This window comes from Prionailurus viverrinus, chromosome F1 (assembly GCF_022837055.1).
Source record: "Prionailurus viverrinus isolate Anna chromosome F1, UM_Priviv_1.0, whole genome shotgun sequence".
Lineage (NCBI taxonomy): Eukaryota > Metazoa > Chordata > Mammalia > Carnivora > Felidae > Prionailurus > Prionailurus viverrinus.
Window position 1 is genome coordinate 53,460,191 of NC_062577.1, and position 19,350 is coordinate 53,479,540.

At 46.9% G+C, this 19,350-nt stretch overlaps 1 protein-coding gene across 2 annotated transcripts in view; it reads left to right on the forward strand.

Annotated features, from left to right (window-relative positions):
- Positions 1-19,350, forward strand: part of TGFB2 (transforming growth factor beta 2) — an 83,411-nt gene that overhangs the window by 4,858 nt on the left and 59,203 nt on the right. Inside the window, exon 2 of one of the 2 annotated variants that reach the window (XM_047840944.1) lies at positions 10,037-10,120. The exons of the other annotated variant lie outside the window; for it this stretch is intronic. Coding sequence (XP_047696900.1) covers positions 10,037-10,120 — 84 coding nt within the window. The remainder of the gene's footprint in view (positions 1-10,036; positions 10,121-19,350) is intronic. 2 annotated transcript variants of the gene reach the window in all.

Here is a 19,350-nt window from a genome sequence, read left to right on the forward strand (position 1 = left end):
CAAAGACTGGGAGAAAGATGCTGTTTATAACCGAAGGAGTTGGGCCGCTTTTGTTGCCAGGTGAGACCAAGCTCCCTGCAAGCTTCTCCTGAGGCGTCCCCATCCCGTGGAGGCTGGGCTTTGCGAAGCTAGAGGGGCAGGTGGGGACCTCTTGACCTGGCAGAGGGACCTGGAGCCCTCTGTGTCTCCACAGCGACCCCTGGGGTCTACTCACGGAGCTGCACTTTCTAAATTCTGACTTTTCCCTGGCGAGAAGACGCTGATGTAACCTAGTCCGAGCATCTTTCATATAAAGATATGAAAGAATGACAGATCATTTTTCCTAGAGGAAACTGAGACGCGAAAAAAAAAAAAAAGGGCTAATGACTCACTGCTGATCCCACATCAAATCTGGGTTAGCACCGAGGAGGTCACTGACTGTTAGGCCTTCGCCCAGAGATTACAACACACTTCGGGCTGCATTTTTAGAAGGTTAGGGAGACGGAGTGGAGGAGCCGGGCCCTGGGCGGGCGTGCTGGCGACCACCGGGTGGCTCTCGGTCCGACCCCGCCCCTCGCCCCCGGCCGCCGCTCCCACCCCCCTCCCTGCTTTCTGCTGTAAGGTGAGCAGCCTCAGGGCAGAGAGGCTGCGAGAAGGAGTTCTGAAAACAGCCCTTTCAGCTGTCTTGATGTAGCATTTCCGGTCCTGACGGATCCTGGAGAGAGGATCTGGATTTGCCAGATGTGCTCGCTCTACGCAGGCAGCCTTTCTCCTGCAGGGTGTATTCCACTTTGCAGATTCGGAACAGCTTGATGAAATGTGCTTTTGGCCCAGATAAACAAATGTTTCCATTGTCATTTTGAAACCATATGGTGCGCTTTTGTTTTTTAATATTCTTTAAACAAAGATCGTTTTAAACCTAGGAATTCAGCGTTCTCCAGGTATTTTAAATTAAATAGCTCGCTAAAGATTCTTGGATGGGTTTGCCTAGACTCAAAGCCGGCCTCTTCACTTGTTTAGGAGAAATTCGCATCCTGCTGCAACCACCGCGGGGTGGGTAGTCGTTTGTTTCTTTCCTAACGTCGGAAATCCGGAAGTGGGTGTTGAACTGCACTGCCTTGTGACCACCTTGCGCCCTGGGGCCGGCTTGGTGGCCTAGGCTCTGCACAAAACTGCCCTTTGACCTCTTCCCCACGGTCTCTGCATTACCTTCTTCTTCAGCTATTCTGGAATATCTGCGTGCATGGCCGTTACGTTCACTTTACCAGGCCTCGCTTTCTTCCCTTCTAAAGATGGAGAATATACCTGTGTCCTAGGGTTGTCGGGTGGAGGATGGCCTGCGGAAAGAAGCGCCTAGCTCTGCGTGCAGCACGTAGTAGGTCTTCTTTGCAGCTATTGGTTCATTGAATCTCAAACATCACTGATTTTCAGAAGCGCCATTATTTTGTGTGGCACCAGGAAAGCAATATCACTGACCATTAATTCTACCGTGCCGCTAATTGTAAGACACATTAAAAAGAGGGATTTTAGAGATATTAAAATGGGATTAAAAGCGAGGCTCCGGGAACTACTCCCGCCAGCCTGGAATATCACTGGTACCTTCACTTCATTCTTGTCTTTGTATTACTTCCACTCAATGAATCCATTTCCCTTGCTTACTTGGATCGGGCTTTAGGTGACCTTTGTTGCATAAGAGACTGGGGAACAAAGGCGGGAAGGGCTGGTAATCCACCGGGTCTAGTGCTGTCTGTCTTCGTATAGGAAGCCCTTGAGAATTTAGGCTTCTTAGGTAAGATTTCAGATTTCTTACATAAAATCCAAGACCTCTCAGGGTCTGGCCCCTCCTTGCTCAGCCCCAGGTCTTGCTAAATCCCTGCATGAAAACTACACTCTGGCCACAGCAGCCTGTTTGCCTTTACCCAAATGGGCCATTTATTTTTGTGCCTCCGGGTCTTTGTCTGTGCTGTGTCTTCTGCTTGGAGATCTATCTTTTAACACCTTTCAACAGCCTTTGAGCTTTAGGCAGATGTCAAAGCCTTTGATTTGTGAATTAGTTCATCCTGTGCAGCCTCACAAGACGGATAACTCATCTCTACAGCAAGCGGCCTCTTCTCTTTTGCCGTCGGGAAAATCTAGCCAAATTCCAGCTGGCTTCTTCACCGGTTTGTAAATTGCCTCAGAACGGGAGCTGACTCTCACAGAAACTAGTGCATCGTATTTGCTCAATACCTGCCTCGTAAACGAACGAGCACTTCCCTTTAGAGAATAAGATCGACCTACCAGACGAAGGATTTATGGTTCCCAAGCATCAGGACCAGGAGATGTAGAGATGAAATCGACTCCCCTTCGTTATCAGGGAGAATGTGCCCCATGGATCCTATCGCTGTGGGAACGGCAACACTGGGCTTCTCATACCCATACATTTCCTGTTTCCGGTTTTACAGATAATAAAGAGCATCATGGTGAGAATGATAATGATGGCAGCCAACCTTCGCTGGGCGCTGACGATATGTCGAGCACAGTCTTAAATATTTTACATGCAAGTCCTCATTGGATCCTCACCAGTAACCCTATAAAGTCCGTACTAGTATTTTCCCTGGGACATATGAGGACCTGGACGTAACTATTTCTATCAGGGATGTGACTTATTAAAGTAAGGCTCCTAGATAATCGAGACCCTAAAATAAGAGACCAGGAAATGGAGAGCCTGACTTCCCTGGCCCTCTTGCAAAACGATGTAGCACATCCGCGGAAGAGTGGTATCTCTCCTCTCCTACCATGAATTATGTTGTTAAGCTCTGAATTCCTTCCCTACAGAAGGCAATACACCTCTGAGGCCATGGTCTTTTTCCCATGGTCCTCTTCCCTGCCTTTAACACATTCAACTTTTATCTTTATATTTGGTTGATGCAAAAATGCTGATTTATCAAGTCCCTGGTTTTGGCCTGGAGCTGCAGCCGTTTCTTCACCAACGTTTTGATAGGTTTGATGGAAGGAGGATTCATCCTGTCTCTTTCAGAGAATTAGTGTTTTGGGGAAGGCAGGTTGGTGTGGTAGTGAGCACGGGGATAGCATCAAACACAAGGCCGATGGCAGTTGTTAGAACGTGGTCTTGTTTTAGTTAGCTAGTTAGCAGCTTCGCTGGTTCGTCGCCTGTTGTCCAAACTGCCTGAGGGACGTTTAACTTGCTTCCTGCTGAATTCCGATCTTGACTGTGCCATTCGCGGCTTTGTGGCCCCTTATTTAACCTGACCTCAGTTTCTTCTCTTCTAAAGATAAAGAAAGAGACACCGGGGTGACTCAGGCAGTTAAACGTCCAACCCTTGGCTCAGGTCATGATCTTGCAGTTTGTGGGTTCGAGCCCCGCATTCAGCTCTGTGCTGACAGCACGGAACCTGCTTGGGATTCTCTCTCTCTCTCCCTCTCTCTCTCTCTCTCCTCTGCCCCTCTCCCTCTTCTCTCTCTCTCTCAAAATAAATAAATAAACTTAAAAAAAAAGTAAAGATGAAGACAATAACACCCATTCCCTAGCGTCAGAAAGGACTGATGAAGACGTGGGTAAAAAAGTACTGAGTGTAGCTGTTTCTGTCACCTACTAGGCTTGCTTTGCATTGAATCTCAAGGGCATCTTGTGGCGCAAGTTTAGCACGTTAATTTCCAGTTTTGATTTTTTTTTTTTTTTGACATCTCAAGATGTTACCAACCATTTCAAGGGGTATATACGTGTTTAGGGAAAACATGTCTCAAGTATTGTAACCGATCTCTCTGACTATGCATATGGCTCACATAGCATTCACCCCTTTATCTTTCTCGGCCAGAAAGTTGGAAATGCAGTGACGCAGGGAGCGGATGTGGTTCCTAAGAGGCTGATACTAAGAGGGTGCTTCTGTGTAAGGTGCTTCTGGGCCTGGTTCAGTCCTTCTTCACAGGTTTCCTGCCCCTGGCCCGCCCCCTCTCCCGCCAAGTGAGAGTCTGCTGAGATGGAATCCAGGCCGTTTGCACTCAAGGCTGAGCCAGGTCAGGCAGCCAAAGTTAAGCTGTGGTGGACCTCATTTCACCTCCATAACCAAGCACTGGCCGCAACAGTTTCTTAGCTGTCAGGTGATTCATTTTTAAAAAGGCCTCAGCGACAAATGACATCAGGGAGTAGAAGTCTCCACGAGGAAGATGGATGGCAGGAAGGAGAGAGGGTGGCCCGGGGTCACCACAAAGGGTCTGAGGAGGAAATGAAAACTTGGGAGGTGATAGCCGAGAGGAGAGGCCTCACCAGGCCCTGGGCGGCTGTTCCCAGGGCAAGATGTTCTCCGTGCGAGGGAGCCTCCTGCTTTCCTGGGGCAGCCGAGTGAAGCCATTTCATTGGTGTGAGAAAAACATTGCCGTCCAGGCGGAGTTGCGTTTACCGGATGTAACCTCTGCTGGATTTCTCAACAGCCGAGAAAGCCATCATTTGTGGACCAGGATGATCCCATCGTTCTCTCGCATGAGCTCTTGGATATGTTTTCACCCGACAAGTTGGAAGCGTGGGGCTTCGATACCCCTTTAACCGCGGGGACTGAACAAGTGGAGGCAAACGGAAAATGCTTTCTGGAGGTTGTGAAGCTCAAACCTTCTGAAAATAGTTCAGATGCATTTCCGAGCTCCCCCCGCAGCTGTCTGCCCTTGCTGGCACGTTCCACGCGTTCCTCAGCGAGAGCACCGCTCTCGGTCAGGCCCTCCTTGCTGCCTGCATGCTGGGACCGGGGAAGCGGGCTCTTCCTGAAGCAGAGACACTGGCTTGCTGACAATGTCTATTTCAGCATGCGACGGCTTTTTTGGGAGATGTTGTTTGTTTCAGGAAATCCTGCAGCATCTTTCCAGTCTCCTGCAAGAGAAAGAAAAATGTTTGCGACTTAGACCTTGGCTCTGCTCGTTTGGCTTTCCCTATCTGACCCACACCACGCTGACAAATACCACATCTGTCTTGACGAGCCGGTTCACAAATAACTACTCATTCATAACTTTAGGCTGTTGTAAGGATCCTTATTTGTTACTTCATCTTGGGAATAGGAATGCAGAGTTTGGTTTTGAGAAAGACCACAAGTCCAGCGGCCTTTGCAAATCTAGATGGAAGCACTTTTTGGTGTCTTTTAAGCGCACTAAAACATTTATGGTTTTCAAAACGTCAATGGGAATTTTCGGGAAAATATAATTTAATTTTTGAGTCTTGGACTCATCTCAGTATTGGTAATTCAGTGCCATTTTTAGACCAGATCGATCAGAGATTATTCTCTCTAGACCAGATTCGGCAGTGGAACAGTGGTTCCACTTGGGAGTTTGGTTCTTATTTGGCCATTTATTTTTCCATCCATTGGCTTAATCTCATTTTCACTTCTGCTTTGACGTCTTAATGACAATACCACTGAAGTTGTTGCTCCCTGCTTTATGATAAAGGCTTAGAAGTAAGTTGCTGGCTGAGAAAGCACCCAAAAGAGTGGATGACATACTCAGAGTCTACTTTAGAAGGACAAAAAAAAAAAAAAAAAAAAAAAAAAATCACAGACTGAGGACTTTTTTTTTTTTTTTTCCCAGAAGTTAGGCGATTTGGTAAAAAGAGCTGCCCCCTCAGAGGTCTGTTTGGGCTTTCTGAGGGGAAATGTTCCCACATCCAAGCTCATACCTTGGCATTTGGGGCTCTGGATGTTAGTGGGGAAGAAACAGAGATGGGAGTGAGCCAGAATTCCTAGCTTTAACTGGAAGTAGCTGGACAAGAACCAGAGCTGAGTTCTGGCCGCCTCCTCTAGCTCGGAAGGATCCATGCTCACCTGTAGATATGTCTTTTGGGGCACCTGAGTGTCTCACTTGGTTGAGCATCCAGCTTTGGCTCGGGTCATGATCTCGCAGTTGGTGAGTTCGAGCCCCACATCGGGCTCACTGCTGTTGGCATAGAGCCCACTTTGGATCCTCTGTCCCCCTTTCTCTGTCTCTCCCCTGCTCACACACGCTCTCTCTCTCTCTCTCTCTCTCTCATAAATAAATAGTCTGTTAAAAAGTCATGTTGATTTGAATAATAGTTTAGTCACTCATTTGTACCCCCTCAGAGTATAAAGCCCTAGTTAAGTATGTTAATGAAAGTGAAGTATGTTAATGGAAGTTAATGGAAGTCACTGGTTAATGGAAGTTACTGGTCAGATGTATGAACTAAACCCTGAACCGCCACTGTTTTGCCTACTCCCTAAACTTGTGCTTCTCTCCCCCATAGAGTAAGGCGACTGGTGCTAATTTGTCTTGGAGAGAGACATATTTTGGGAGAATTCCACTGTCACAAAATGTCACCATCAACAATGAAACTATGTGTAGAGAGTCATGTCTAATTTCATTAATTCTTTGGCACTAGTATCCAGATTCTAGAAAGAGGGTCTCGAGCCCAGCTGACCCCGAGTCATTATACATTTGGGATCAGCAGTCTGCCCTCTCTCAGTAACATTTGCTGGGAATTCGCGAAGTAGAGACTCATTGTAGTAAGTGTTGGGAAGAAATGATAGTACCCACGTACGAAACTGCTGCAGTCATGAGAAAGATGTTTGTGGGGCAGGTTTGGAGGGATTGAGGTGGGGACTAATTCCACACCAAGTTTACTGGAGCATTTGTAATGGCATTTAATGATGGTTAAGCTGTCTTGCAGCCAGAAATGCTTTCTCTTTCATAGACACTTTCACACTACAAAAAACCACTACTTACCCAGAAGAGTAGACTTTATGAGAGGCTGATTTTTCCCTGATCCACCTGGTTGGATTGCCTCAAGGTCAAGTGAGATTTTGTAAAAGTCCTTTTTGAACTATAAGTCACAAATACCTATACTAAAGTTTCTCAAATTTTACCATGCAAAAGAATTCCCTATGTCAGTAGTAGTGCTTGTTATAAATGGGGTTTCTCAAACTTTTGTCTCCTACCCTCCATCCACACTGGGATTCAGTAGTTTTATTTATTTATTTAAAAAAAATTAAATGTTGATTTATTTTTCAGAGACAGAGAGAGACAGAGCAGGAGCAAGGAAGGGGCAGAGAGAGAGAGGGAGACACAGAATCTGAAGCAGGCTCCAGGCTCCGAGCTGTCAGTGCAGAGCCCGACACGGGGCTCCAACTCAGGAACTGTGAGATCGTGACCTGAGCTGAAGTCAGATGCTTAACCAACTGAGGCACCCAGGTGCCCCGGGATTCAGTAGTTTTAAGGTGGGCTCCAGAAACCTGCCCTTTGACAAGAAAGCCAGGTGATTCTTAGGCAGGAGCTCCAGAAGACGCTCCGGAAACACTCTGTTTTTGTTTTGTTCCTTAGCTTTATTCCTTAGCTGTGTCATCACAGGCAAAATGAACCTTACAACTTTTACAGTTAATATCGTAATCTTTTAGGCATTTTGCAAACTACCCACGCAAAATTTTAATTCAGGACCATTTCTATCTTCCGACGTAACACGAGAGATAGTCCTCCATTATCAGTCAGTGAGTGCCCAAATACTTCTAAAAAGGACTGTTTCTCTAAAACTAATTCATGTCTCGGAATTTCATAGGTGTTCACACTTTATACAGCGTTTCATACCTATCCAAAGACTCATTGATCTAAAAAAGCATATTCCTACCACAGTGCCACTTTAGTCATATGGATTGTTGAGACTGATTTTTTTAAAAACTAAGAATTGCTTTCTTTAACCTAAATAATCACTATTAGCATCACTTCTGTCTCCATCCGATTTCCGGTCTTTACTTCTGCACAATGGATCAGCACCAGAGCGCCCTGTCTTTTGGCCTTGCTTAAAAACAAACAAACAAAACAAAGCAAGAAAATAAGGAAAGAAAGGATTTAATACAGCAGCTTTATAACAGAGTAAAAAAGTAAACCAAAGGTGCATACTTGAAGACTACTTGCTGGAAATTGCAAATGACGGTAGTTACCTTGCCTTGGTCCCACCCAGACTTCCTCTGACCTGGGTGACCTGGGGCATTTCAGAGATCGGGATTCTGTTACTAGAACTGTCCCTCCTCCGGCACCACGACATCCACTGGCCTGAAGAAGGTGCTGTTTCCCAGGAAAAGGAGTTAAATCCCCCCAAGAAATGCACAGGGCCATAGTTGGAAGAAAAAGTGTTGCTAGCCAAGCGACTTCCTCTGCATATTCTGCCTTTCTCTGGCTATAGTCTTGGAGATTTTTATTTAAGATAACTTTCAGCATCTCTTGTTAGAGGTCAGATATGAACGAGGATTTTGTTTGACTTGCTAATCTTGCGACAAACAGTTTATACCCAGTGTAGCTTCCTGTCTTGGCTGACGGGTTATTCGAGGGAATTTTCTCCCTGTTAAGGCTGTGTAGAGGCTCTAAAAATAAACAACATGGTTGCTCATTGGGGAGAACACATGTGAGCAGATGCCGGCTGGTAGCGGCACATGGTGGCAAGATGATAGTGACATATTGCAGAAACCTGGGTGTTGGCCTTCGTCTTCCATGCCATCCGGGCCATCCGGAGTCCCAGAGTCTCCATGAAACAGGGCTCTGACCGGAAGGTGTAACCCACAGAAATGTGAAAGCATGGCCTTGGGGTCTTGGTAGTGGGCGGAACGTTGGAGACGGTAAGTTACAGGGTATGGAAAAAAAAAAAAAGGCTTCCTTATCCATTTTCAAAGTGAGAGATAAAATAGGCACAAATCTGGCAAAAAAAAAAAAAAAAGAGAGAGAGAGAGAGAGAAGCATCCACCCACAAGGCTTTTGTCTTTAGTCAAAAGAAGTTTGCAAGTCAGGTCTGAAGAGTGGCAGTGATAACTGCTTTTGGAGGACGTGCCCTAGGTGAACGGAAGGTACATGGATTTTACATCTGGGTGGGGACCTCAGGAAGAAGTAGGTTCACACCAGGTCTGGAAGCCGGTCGGGGATTCGTCTATCAGATGAGATAACTCATAGTATTACGTCCCTCGATCACCTTCAATTTGCCAGTGTCATTGTGATCTAAAACCCCTCAGGGGTAGCGTTACGTATGCTTCATCTTACAGAAACAGAGGTTTGGGTAAAGTCAGGGATTTTTTCAGAGTTTCACAGGAAACCAGGGACAGAGTAAAGGTTTCAGTCTACATTTTTTTTTAATGTTTATTTATTTTTGAGAGAGACAGAGACAGAGCAAAAACTGGGGAGGAGCACACAGAGAGGGAGACACAGAATCCAAAGCAGGCTCCAGGCTCTGAGCTGTCAGCACAGAGCCTGATGCGGGGCTTGAACCCACAAACTGCAAGATCACCACCTGACCTGAAGTCGGACGCTTAACCGACTGAGCCACCTAGGCGCCCCTCAGTCTACATGTTCTTATGCAGAAATCCATTTGTCACTCACCCCACCCCAGACGGAACACTCAAGAGTGTTTTCTCTTCAATTAGAGGTATTTTTCGGTGCATTTTCCTTTATAAAAATATGGTGGGCGATATACGAGATGTAGTTGCTGTTACTTTAGAGAAAGAAAAGTTCAAAATTTCATGATGGGTAACTGTCATGGCAGATGCGTTTAATCCATCCCACGCAGCCCTAGATTTCTAAACTGTAGCTCAGCAGCCCCGAACCAAGATCCACTCGCATTTTTTGACTTATTCGAAGAGTTTCCACACGCGGGTTAGAAATGACGATGGGGGTTTTAAGAAAACTGAAATCTAGGCCAACCAAATGAAACATTCAGTTTCATTCACAATAGGTAGGCTGTCTTTTGTCAAAGGAGGTCAAGGCCCTTCCTGTTCATCTTTAATATAAGTCACGCTATTTATTTTACCATTTCCGTATATAAATTGTGCATTGTTATTTTGACGCTAGAGCTAAGTGTTAAAGGGAAAACGGAATTCAGGAGCATGGCTGGTGGTTAAGAGATCAACAGATCTGGGACCAGAATCCAGAATCCCTCGTAACTCCTTGGTCCCTGAGTAGCAGGGACCTTATGTATGTGGGGGAGTGAGTATGTTCAGAGAGGCCCCTTGGACTTTGAATCTTTGTATAGCTCTGTGCGAGGCGTCTCCTCAGTAAAATAGCTAATGACTGTGCTTTTTAAAACTCCTAGCTGTCTGCCCAGTTGTTACAACACCCTCTGGCTCAGTGGGCAGCTTGTGTTCCAGACATTCCCAGGTGCTCTGTGGGTACCTTGGTGAGTATACTTGTCTGCTTTATACCTCATTTGATGTAGTGACATCGAGTCCATCTTTCGTGTGTGTCTCCTGTGGGGAACTTGTCAGAGGCAAGATAGAATTCTGAAGTGCAGCCTTGTTGCTGAATAGTCACAAAGGCGCCCCGAAGGGTCAGTCACAGTTTACCTGAGAAAAAGTTGTGAACAGCTTTGCAGTAACTGATGACTTAATTGTTGTATGTGAAAGAATGGATTGTGGGTATATGACATGTGTGTCCCGGGGGTGGCATAGTGATCCGAAAGACGGATCTGCGACACCACCACCACCCCCCCCCCCCCCGACCCATGGAGGATGCTTTCTGAGGGGTTGAACAGCATGGCCAAAACATCAAGTGTCATTTGTTTGTTATCTTTTTTACATCTATGTTCTTCTGCCCGGCATACAGTAGTTGCTCAATTAATGTTTCTTGTACTCGACTGAAGGGGAAGAAGGAGCTTTTCTTCTTCATAGGGAAGCCTAGGGGAAAGTTGCCATTATCTGTGACCTTCATGGTGTCATTTCTGGGTTGCCTGAGAGTGGATTGTCATGGGTCAGGCCTTTGGCCGACTGGACATGGGAGCTGGCCACTCAGCCCTGACCCTCAGCACAAGCGCACACCCCTCAGAGCCAGTACCACGTGCGAGGCCGAGGGGCACTGAAGCCAGCGGTCTCAGTGCTTTCTGATTCGAAACGGTAATCCATTCAGCCAGCCTTTATTGAGTGCCTACTGTATGCCGAGCAGGGAGACCACAACAGAATAGGACTCAGATGATCCTGAGGTATTCAAGAACTCAGGGGTCCGAAGTTGCCCCTGATCCATGTTCAGGAAGAAATGAAATGAATTTGCAATCCTGGCATCGGTTCACTTGCATTTTTGAGACCCCAAGAAGGTTTGGATGATATTGGTGCTAAATGTGGGCGGAGGTCCCGGATAGGGACAAAAAGAAATGTTTTTATTACCCTGGTAGATACCTGATTCACTGGTATATCCTCCTCTGCAATGTACCATGCCCAACCTTGCTTCTTAGGAATCAAGGAATGAAGGATTAAAGTAGTTTATTTCCAATGGGCTAGGCCGGGTTTCCTCAAAAAGAACTGATTCTACTGAGACGATACATTTATTTTCATGAACTGAAGTGGCTAAGAACTGCCACGGGGAAAGAGTGAAAAGTTTAGTCCATGCTTTTAGATTTCCCTTTTGTGAGACAGATTATATTTTGTTTTCAATCCGTAATTTGTATTTCATTTCACTGTCCAAACCAAGAAGAGTTAATTATCTGGTGTTTGTCCCACTAGCTTTTTGGAAAAGGAAAGGGAGGACGGAATGAGAGGAGGAAAACATTTGTTGACTCCCTCCTGTGTCCCTGGCACTGAAGAGGCATCATCCTGACCCCTTCCCCGTGTCGGTGGGTTGGGCACGGCCTGGATGACGATCCCCACGTGTCAGGAGACCGTGGCTTGGACAGGGAAAGACCCTGTCCTCGGGCACAGCACAGGCAAAGCCAGAATCTGAATTCAGGTCTGGCCTCCACGCCCTCCACCAGGCCACGGAGCTCCCACACTTTCCTTTTTGCGTCCCCTTTGAAATCTCGCCCCCTTCATTTTTGTCACTTTCTCGGTGACTACTTTGGATTCGCTTCCTTGTCCGCTTTTCATTCCCCTAGTAAACGAGTCGAGAGCCCCACTCGGCTCCCTGGTGTGGTTTTTCCTCTCAGACACTCCTCACTTGGGGTTATTTTCGGTCATTTAATTGCTACAAGCTTCCTTCTTTCTTTGGTGAAAAAACAAAACAAAACACTGGAAACCCACCCTGCTCTTCAGCGAGTCTGGGAAGATCAGGAGTGTCTCCGAGGGTGTGGAAAGGAGAGATAGGGCACCAGCCCCATGTCGATTCCCGAACAGTGGGAGGCTCTGTCACCCCACCCCCGGCCTCCAGGCCTGTGGGAAGAGCCCGCGGACCCCTTTCAGACCTTCCATAGAAGAGCGCTGAGCAGTGGGGCTCTGCATTTTTTTTTTTTTTTTGTCTCTGTTCTTAGAAATAGTAATTGAGTAAAAATGTAAGTGAGTGGGTGCCAGGGGGCAAGTGTCCAGGGTCAGGGTGAATTTCTCCATGCTGAGTGTGATTCTGAGCGCTCGTTAAGTGGAGGCTGGCCTGTGCCAAGCGGCTCCACGGCCATCCCTGTCACCTTGTGTGAACCGCCTCTCCCTTCCAAGGAGATGTTGGGAGCGGCCGGAGGGAGCTGGGCCTGTGGCGCCTCTTGCTGTTCTCACTCTCTAACCTGGGTGTAGTTGATAACTCTGTGTTCTGACACCCACGACTGGACTGGCGGTGCTGATGCTTCATCAGCTGGAAATGAAATCCTCTGGAGGACGAAATGGTCCTTGCTTCTCACAGCCCATGTGGCTGCTGAATCATTTTTCTCTTTTTAAATTCATCACCGCCCCCCCCCCCCACCTCAAAATCTTGGTTGAGATCAGGTTAGCCTGCCTGAAGCTTTTTCTAATGAGATAGAAGAAGCCAGAAGATCAGCAACTGGAACGGGCTCCCTGTGGATACATGGATTGATAATTGTGAAGGCAAATTCAGGTGGTTTGGGGTTTTGTTTTGGTTTTGGTTTTGGTTTTTTTGGTTTTTTTTTTTGAGAATTTACTGAATGAGAGGCTGTTAAGTAGCCCCGTGAAGGTTTAAAGATGGTGTTTCTCAAAGCGTGGCCTGCATTTGTATCTCCCGAGGTGTCACAGAAAGCAGATTCCCTGGCCTGGTCTCAGACCAGATCCGTGGATCTCAAGATCCGTGGAGGGGGCGGTGGGGGAGTGGAGGCACCTGGACACCTAAGCAGACACCGAGGGCTGTTCTGACCTCACTGGCGCTTGTGGATGCTCTGATTGTGCAGGTCTGTGTACTCACAGCCCTTCAGCATGGAAGGATTCAGACCCAGTAGGGCTTCTGTTCGATCAGCTGGTTCTGCAAGTGTGGGACCCTTAATCCACGGCCCGGCAGAATCTTGGCCCCTCGCCTTCCATTCTCCCACGTGCGTGCAGATACCGAGGTAGGGCTGTTGTCAATAGTGTCACACATTTCCCTTGCTCACTCTTCGCCACAGAGGGAGCGATGAGTGTGTAAGGAAATAAATTAGACACACGGGGTAATGGGTGCCTAGTTTGGAAGTTATGCTTGGGGGTGAATTTTTCCGCTCAAGTGCCTTCAACCGGGCGACTGTGAGTGGAAGGAGAATTTGGAAAACTCGTGTATTATGTGTAAGTGACATAGATAAGGTATAAGTCAATGTATAGTGTTTAATTTCTTGACGTTCTGTTGGATCAAAGCACTGCCGACCTCTTCATGGCCTGAATTCTGTTCTCAGACATTCCATGGGGTAAGGATCTAGCCGACAATGGAATGTAAACTCTACTCACTCTCTCAGCCAAACTCAGCTTTGAGTAACGGCAGTTTCCTCTTTCCAAATGCTGTTTTTCTCAACGAGAGGTAGTAGAGCAGGTGCAAATCTGACCAGCTATTGAAAAGAAAAGTTAATGATAAATTGCTTGGTACCTATGCAGTCCTGTACCTCCTGTTATTCTGATGTGGTTTTGGAACTGTAAGTATTTTGAATCCGGCCACACATTATGGATCTTCTGTAGCTACGGTAGGATTTGGGGGCTATCAAACTATTTACAGAAATGTTCGGTTCTACATGGACCATATCACCAACCATCCCACACGATTCAAGTATGAAAAGAATGAAATGAATGAAAAGTATGCAAAGAATGAACGCAGATGGTATTAATACTATTTCCCCCCAAAGCTTTTAATGAAAAGATCTCTACATTAATTACAAATGCAGGTACAGTTCTGAGAGAAATGAATGTCAAATGCATGCAGAGATTGTGGGAAGGCACAGGTAGAAACAGGACACTCTTATGATATTAGTTCATTCTACAGTATTTACCGAGTGTCTGCCGTGCGTCAGGCACCGATCTGGGCGCTAGTGACCCTGATAAGTGAATCAAACAGCAAAACACCTTTGTCCTTAGAGAGGTCCACCACCTTTTGGAGGAAGATAAATAATTCATTTTAAAAAACGAAATAAGAATGGCAGAATTTTGAAAACGTTAGAGCGGAAAACGTGGAGCAGGGTCGTGGCTGGAGAGGGGAGTTGGAATTTCAGAGAAGCTGGGCATGGAAGCGTTCGTGGAGAGGGTGGCATTTAAGCAGAGGCTTGAAGGAGGTCAGAGAGGAGCCTGGAGCTGTGTGGGAAAGACCACTTCTGGTAAAGGGGACAGCCAGTGCTGCTCTGGTCGTGTTCCAGGATGATCAAAAGCGTCCTAGGAGAGGAGATGAGAGAGATGGTATTGGACAGACAGGTCCTTGTAAAGCCTGTGGCTTTTCCTCTGAGCAACAGACGGAGGACGGTGGTTTTAGTCAAGGTTGTCCTGGTGGCTGTGAAGTTGAGAATAGTCCGCAGGGTGACTGATGTAGGGGAATGAGGTGCAGTGAGGAGGTCTTCGTAATGCATCGCGACGGCCGTTTGGCAGCTGCATTTCCGTGTGAAACTTCACTATATCAAGCATTTCAAATAGTGCTGAGTTCTTCCGTTAGTAATCATCTGATAGGCAAGCTACCATGGGTTCTGTATATAGAACATGGTTTGTTTTTAGTGTTTTAAACGAATATTCCTGAGTTATCGTCAACTCACCTGCCCTTTCTTTTCTGGGAAGAAGCTATCTGTGTTTTCAGATAACCTCTTGGGTCTCCCATCTGTGCTGACAAGTGTGGAATGGCAGAACTAGAGTTCATACTCGCTGTAATGCCTCTTCACAGCCATCTTTGACTCAGCGGCCAGGGACATGGGGCACTAAACTCATTGGGGACGATGTACTGGCCTGAAAGAAGGACAAACTACCTTTCCTCGTGTCAACTAGAAAGTTGGGCTTAGAAGCGTATTTGGATGTGTCCAGATGTGCCTAGTGCCTTTGCCTAAACTTTGAAATGAGGTCATAAGCCAGGGAATTTGCAAAACTGTGTCTCTTGTTCGTTGAAAAGCATTTCTGTTGGACCAGAGTTTGCTTTCTAACTTTTAAGTTTTGAACCGTAAGACTGGAATGTCGATCTTATTCCTTCATCCGTCTGTACGAGAAGTATCTATCCAGTCTACTGTGGGCCAAGTGTTGTGCTAGGTAGGCCAACAGATGGAGGAATGTGGTGTGGATCCTATCCCCAGGGAGCCTGTAACTGAGTGAGGAAGTCAGGCAGACCAAACCAACCAAGCAAAACCAAAAAGCCAACACCGGATGGTTGATTCTATCTAAGTAAGAGGCCCGATTCTAAATAAGAAGAATTGCTTAACTTGTCCTGGAGAGGTGAAGGAGGTCTTCCTGGGGGAGGTGATACCTGCCGCTTGAGGGACAACCTTTGAAATTACCGTTTGGCAGTCCTCAAGCAGCAATAGGAAGCTGTGTATGCTTTCTGGAAGGAAGAGATTTCCCTTTTTGTATTATTTCCTTCCTCTCTGAGTTTGCATGACTACCATCTTAATGAATCATGAAACAGCAGAGCACTTGGTGTGGTCTTTGAAAAAACTGATACATTCCTTAAGGAGACCCACTTGGAAATACTGAGCCTAGGGGATAAGAGTTTTATATCAAGTATTTCTTATCCAAGGCTGATACATTCAGCAGACACAATTTGCCTGTTGCCTATAAAATCCATTAGATGGTGATGTGTTGTGGTCACATGGGACTCTGTGGAATATGGCATTATTTTACAAGCTCAAGGTCACTATCTAGAGCTTTTGTCTTCCTCTCAATGGCATACCCCCAAAATTGACCTTATAATATGGTCATATTATAGGATTTTGGGGTTGGCTATGGCTTTGCTCGATTATAAGGATTTTTGGGTTGGCTATGGCTTTGCTCGATGACATCCTCATTCCGGGACCCAGGTAAAGGAGCAGCCTCTAACTTGGGCATGCTGACCTCCTGGCTGGACCAGGAGATATGGCTGTTTTCCATGCCCGGGTTCCATTGGCCACACCTGATTTCAACAGCACAGGAAGGGAGCACAAAGGTGGTTGCCAGGGGGCAATGGGCCCAGGGGAGAGGGGCAGACATTTTGAACAACTGATACCATTCACCACAGTGTAGGTGGAGGAGTTGGGGAAGGAAGAAAGATTTCATTCATGTCGAAAACTTTCTGTATCGTGTGTGTGACGTGATTGGATTCACACTCTTGCTTTGTCTGTGGAATTATGGGGACTTTTACAATGGATATTTACTGAATAATTAGTAGGTTGATTTTATAAGACAGACATAAATGTCATTCTCCATTTTTATCTGGTATAAATGGCGCAGTTGGCAAGTACTGGGTTTTTGAAGGAAGCCCTGATGTGTTAGGTGAAACTTACGTATGTCCGGGAAAGCCTAAAACTCAAGCTTACCTCCCCAACATGTAGTGTAGTGACATCCCGTAGCCTCAGGGTTTCAGACTGCCACCATGGTCCTGACGTGCCCAGCAGTATCTGATAGATGTTGTCCCCAGTAAGACCCAGGCTGCGTCCCAGGAGAGTAGGTCACAAGATGCGTGTGAGTTCCATGCCCGTTTGACGATGGAAACGTCACGTGCCGTGTAGTTGCCTAGAATCCTGTCCAACCCGAACCTTGGTCTCCTGACAGCGACCTACTAGGTAGGTTGCTTAGACTCATGCTCCCTCCTGCTGTGTCCAGTGAGCAAATGGAGAGTGACCCTGCGGGCATGGGGCATCTCCCTTGTGACTCTCAACACAGTGACAACCGCCTGTCTGTGCTGATGGCCCCTGAGCTAGCTCGGTGGCTTGGTCTGGCACGCTCATAATCATCTCCACGGCCTGTCCCTAGTGGCCGCAGATGATGGGCTTTTCCATCCTGCCCTTGAGGTCCGTGGTGGGAAAGAGCAGGAAAAAAATGAAAGCATTGTTTTGCGCACGGCTGGACATCTGTGTCTCTGAATCGGCCCGCTGTGTGCCTGGGGCAGCTGCTGGGGCTGTTTTGCTGAATGTGAACTTTGTCCGCTGACTCAAGTCACAATTGGTCTTGGATCCTCTGAAATCGAAACGGTCAGACCACGTTTTTCTAATATTCAGTTGGATCGTACCTTTGCTCTGAAGTGGAGCTGACTCGCATGCGTTGGTGCCGGCAGCAGGGGTTGCGTCTCTGTTTTCCTGGTCAGTGTGGCTTGTTTTTCCAAGGCTGCTACTTACCTTGTCCGCTGCCCATACTCAGGGGAGCGGGAGGGCGGCTCCCTCTGGAACTGTGGCCACGGACGCTTCAGGGCTTGTTGCCTTGAGGAGTGTTAGGGAGAGGGCGGTCTTTTCGGAGAGGGATCAGGGGAGCACCAAGGACAGCTAACCTACAGGTTCGCTGGCCCCGTGGCAGGGACTTGGCCGTGGACTTCAGATAGCACCGTGCTCAGACCCTTCATTGGAAGCATTGACTGTCGACGCCTCGGTCGCCGTCTGAGGGCTGTAGTGTCGAGATTCTCCGCGTAGCTGCGCACTGAGTCACCTAGGGGGCATTTGATATACTGGGGGCCACCTCCCGAAGTTCTGACTCAGTTGGTGGGAGCAGGGGAGGAACGGGCATCTTTTGTTTTCCAAAGAACCCCAGGTGATTCTAATGTTCAGCTAGAGTGGAGAACCTCTGTTTTGGGGGTTTCCATAGCTTTCGTTGAAACTATGATTTTCTGTCCAGCTAAAGTGAATTTCTGCATGAAGAAAAGGCATATGTTTGAGTAGGGGTATTGGTAGAGGGAGAGGGCAGTTTCTGTCTTTAGTAACGTTAATTAAGGTGAAAACTAATGCCAACGCTGGCCATCGGTTATCGAATAGCTGCACTAGGTGCCGTGCTAAATATTAGCCTTATAAGGTAAACACAATTATCATTCTCCGTTTGACAGGTAAGGAAACCAAGGCTTAGAGGCATCATGGAATTTCCCCACAGTCACCCAGCTAATAAGTGACAGAGCCAGAACTCGAACTTGGTCTCTCTGACTCCAAAGCTCATCCTATCCGTCAGGCCCCTGAGATGATAAACTTAACTATAAAATTTTGGATGAAAGGATGAGATGTCAGAAAAGGGGCATTCACTGAGAATAATATGTGTCTATAGTATTAAGAAATTATTCTTTTTTGAAAAAAGAAAAAATGTTATGTTTGGATGTCTTTGCTCTTTTCCCTTAAATACGGTATTTCGCTCCTAAAAACCTAGGAAAGTTCAAGGCATGCGCCAGAACCTGAGGGCTTGAACACGGATGTGGGAATTAGGTGGTGACTTCCGAGTTTAGCGCGTCTGTGTTCCGTGTTCCCCATTTGGGGAATGGAAATGGTTTCTTGTGATGTGAACAAGAAACTACAAGGAGGCAGTTCTTCTGTAGTTCTTGTAGTTCTTCTGCTGTCCAGATCGCGGAATCACTGGAGCGTGGAACACAAAATCCGGGCGTCTCTCGTTTTGTTCCTTGGTTAGACCAACCTTTCTGTGGTTATCGTTGTTGTTTTTCTGCAGGCTGGTAAATCTGAGTCCTTACTTAAACTACTGCATTTATCCTTGAATGCCTGTTAAAAGTCCAGAATGGTACCAGGCTAAGGCCCTAGAGATTCTGTTCCTGGCAGCCCTATCTATCCGCATACATATGAAAGAATGTTGTAGATAGGCACCTAGTAACTATTTGTTAAATGAGGGAGTGAATGAATTTTGCAAATATGGGCCATGATTGAAACGGTGCCTTCCATGTTGCTAAGGATTTCTTGGGGAGATGAGAAAGATCTTAGTTAATGGGTAAGCTTCCAGTTTCTGCCTGGGGCCACATAGTCTGGTAGCCAACTCCTAATTGCCTACCTGGGAGACCTTTCTGTACACAAAGCGTAGCAATATTAATGGGCTTGAAAACATCACCAGCCTCTGCTTATCTCTCTTAGCCTTGATGAAAGGAGGCAGACTTGTTCTTCAGCTGGCAGTAGTGTCTTTCATATTATAAGTTAGAAAAAGGGCAGAGTCCCCAGGGCACGGGAGGAGCAGGAGGAGGAGCTGCCTCCCAGCCCGTGTGAAAGAGGAGAAGCCCCACTCTGATGCTGGCTTGCCACGCAGAGTCCTACGGGGACACCTGGATTGCACCCTGCTCCCTCTGCGAGTTCACACTGCTGTCACTGGAGTTACAAAGGGACGGTTAGGCCTGTGTTCT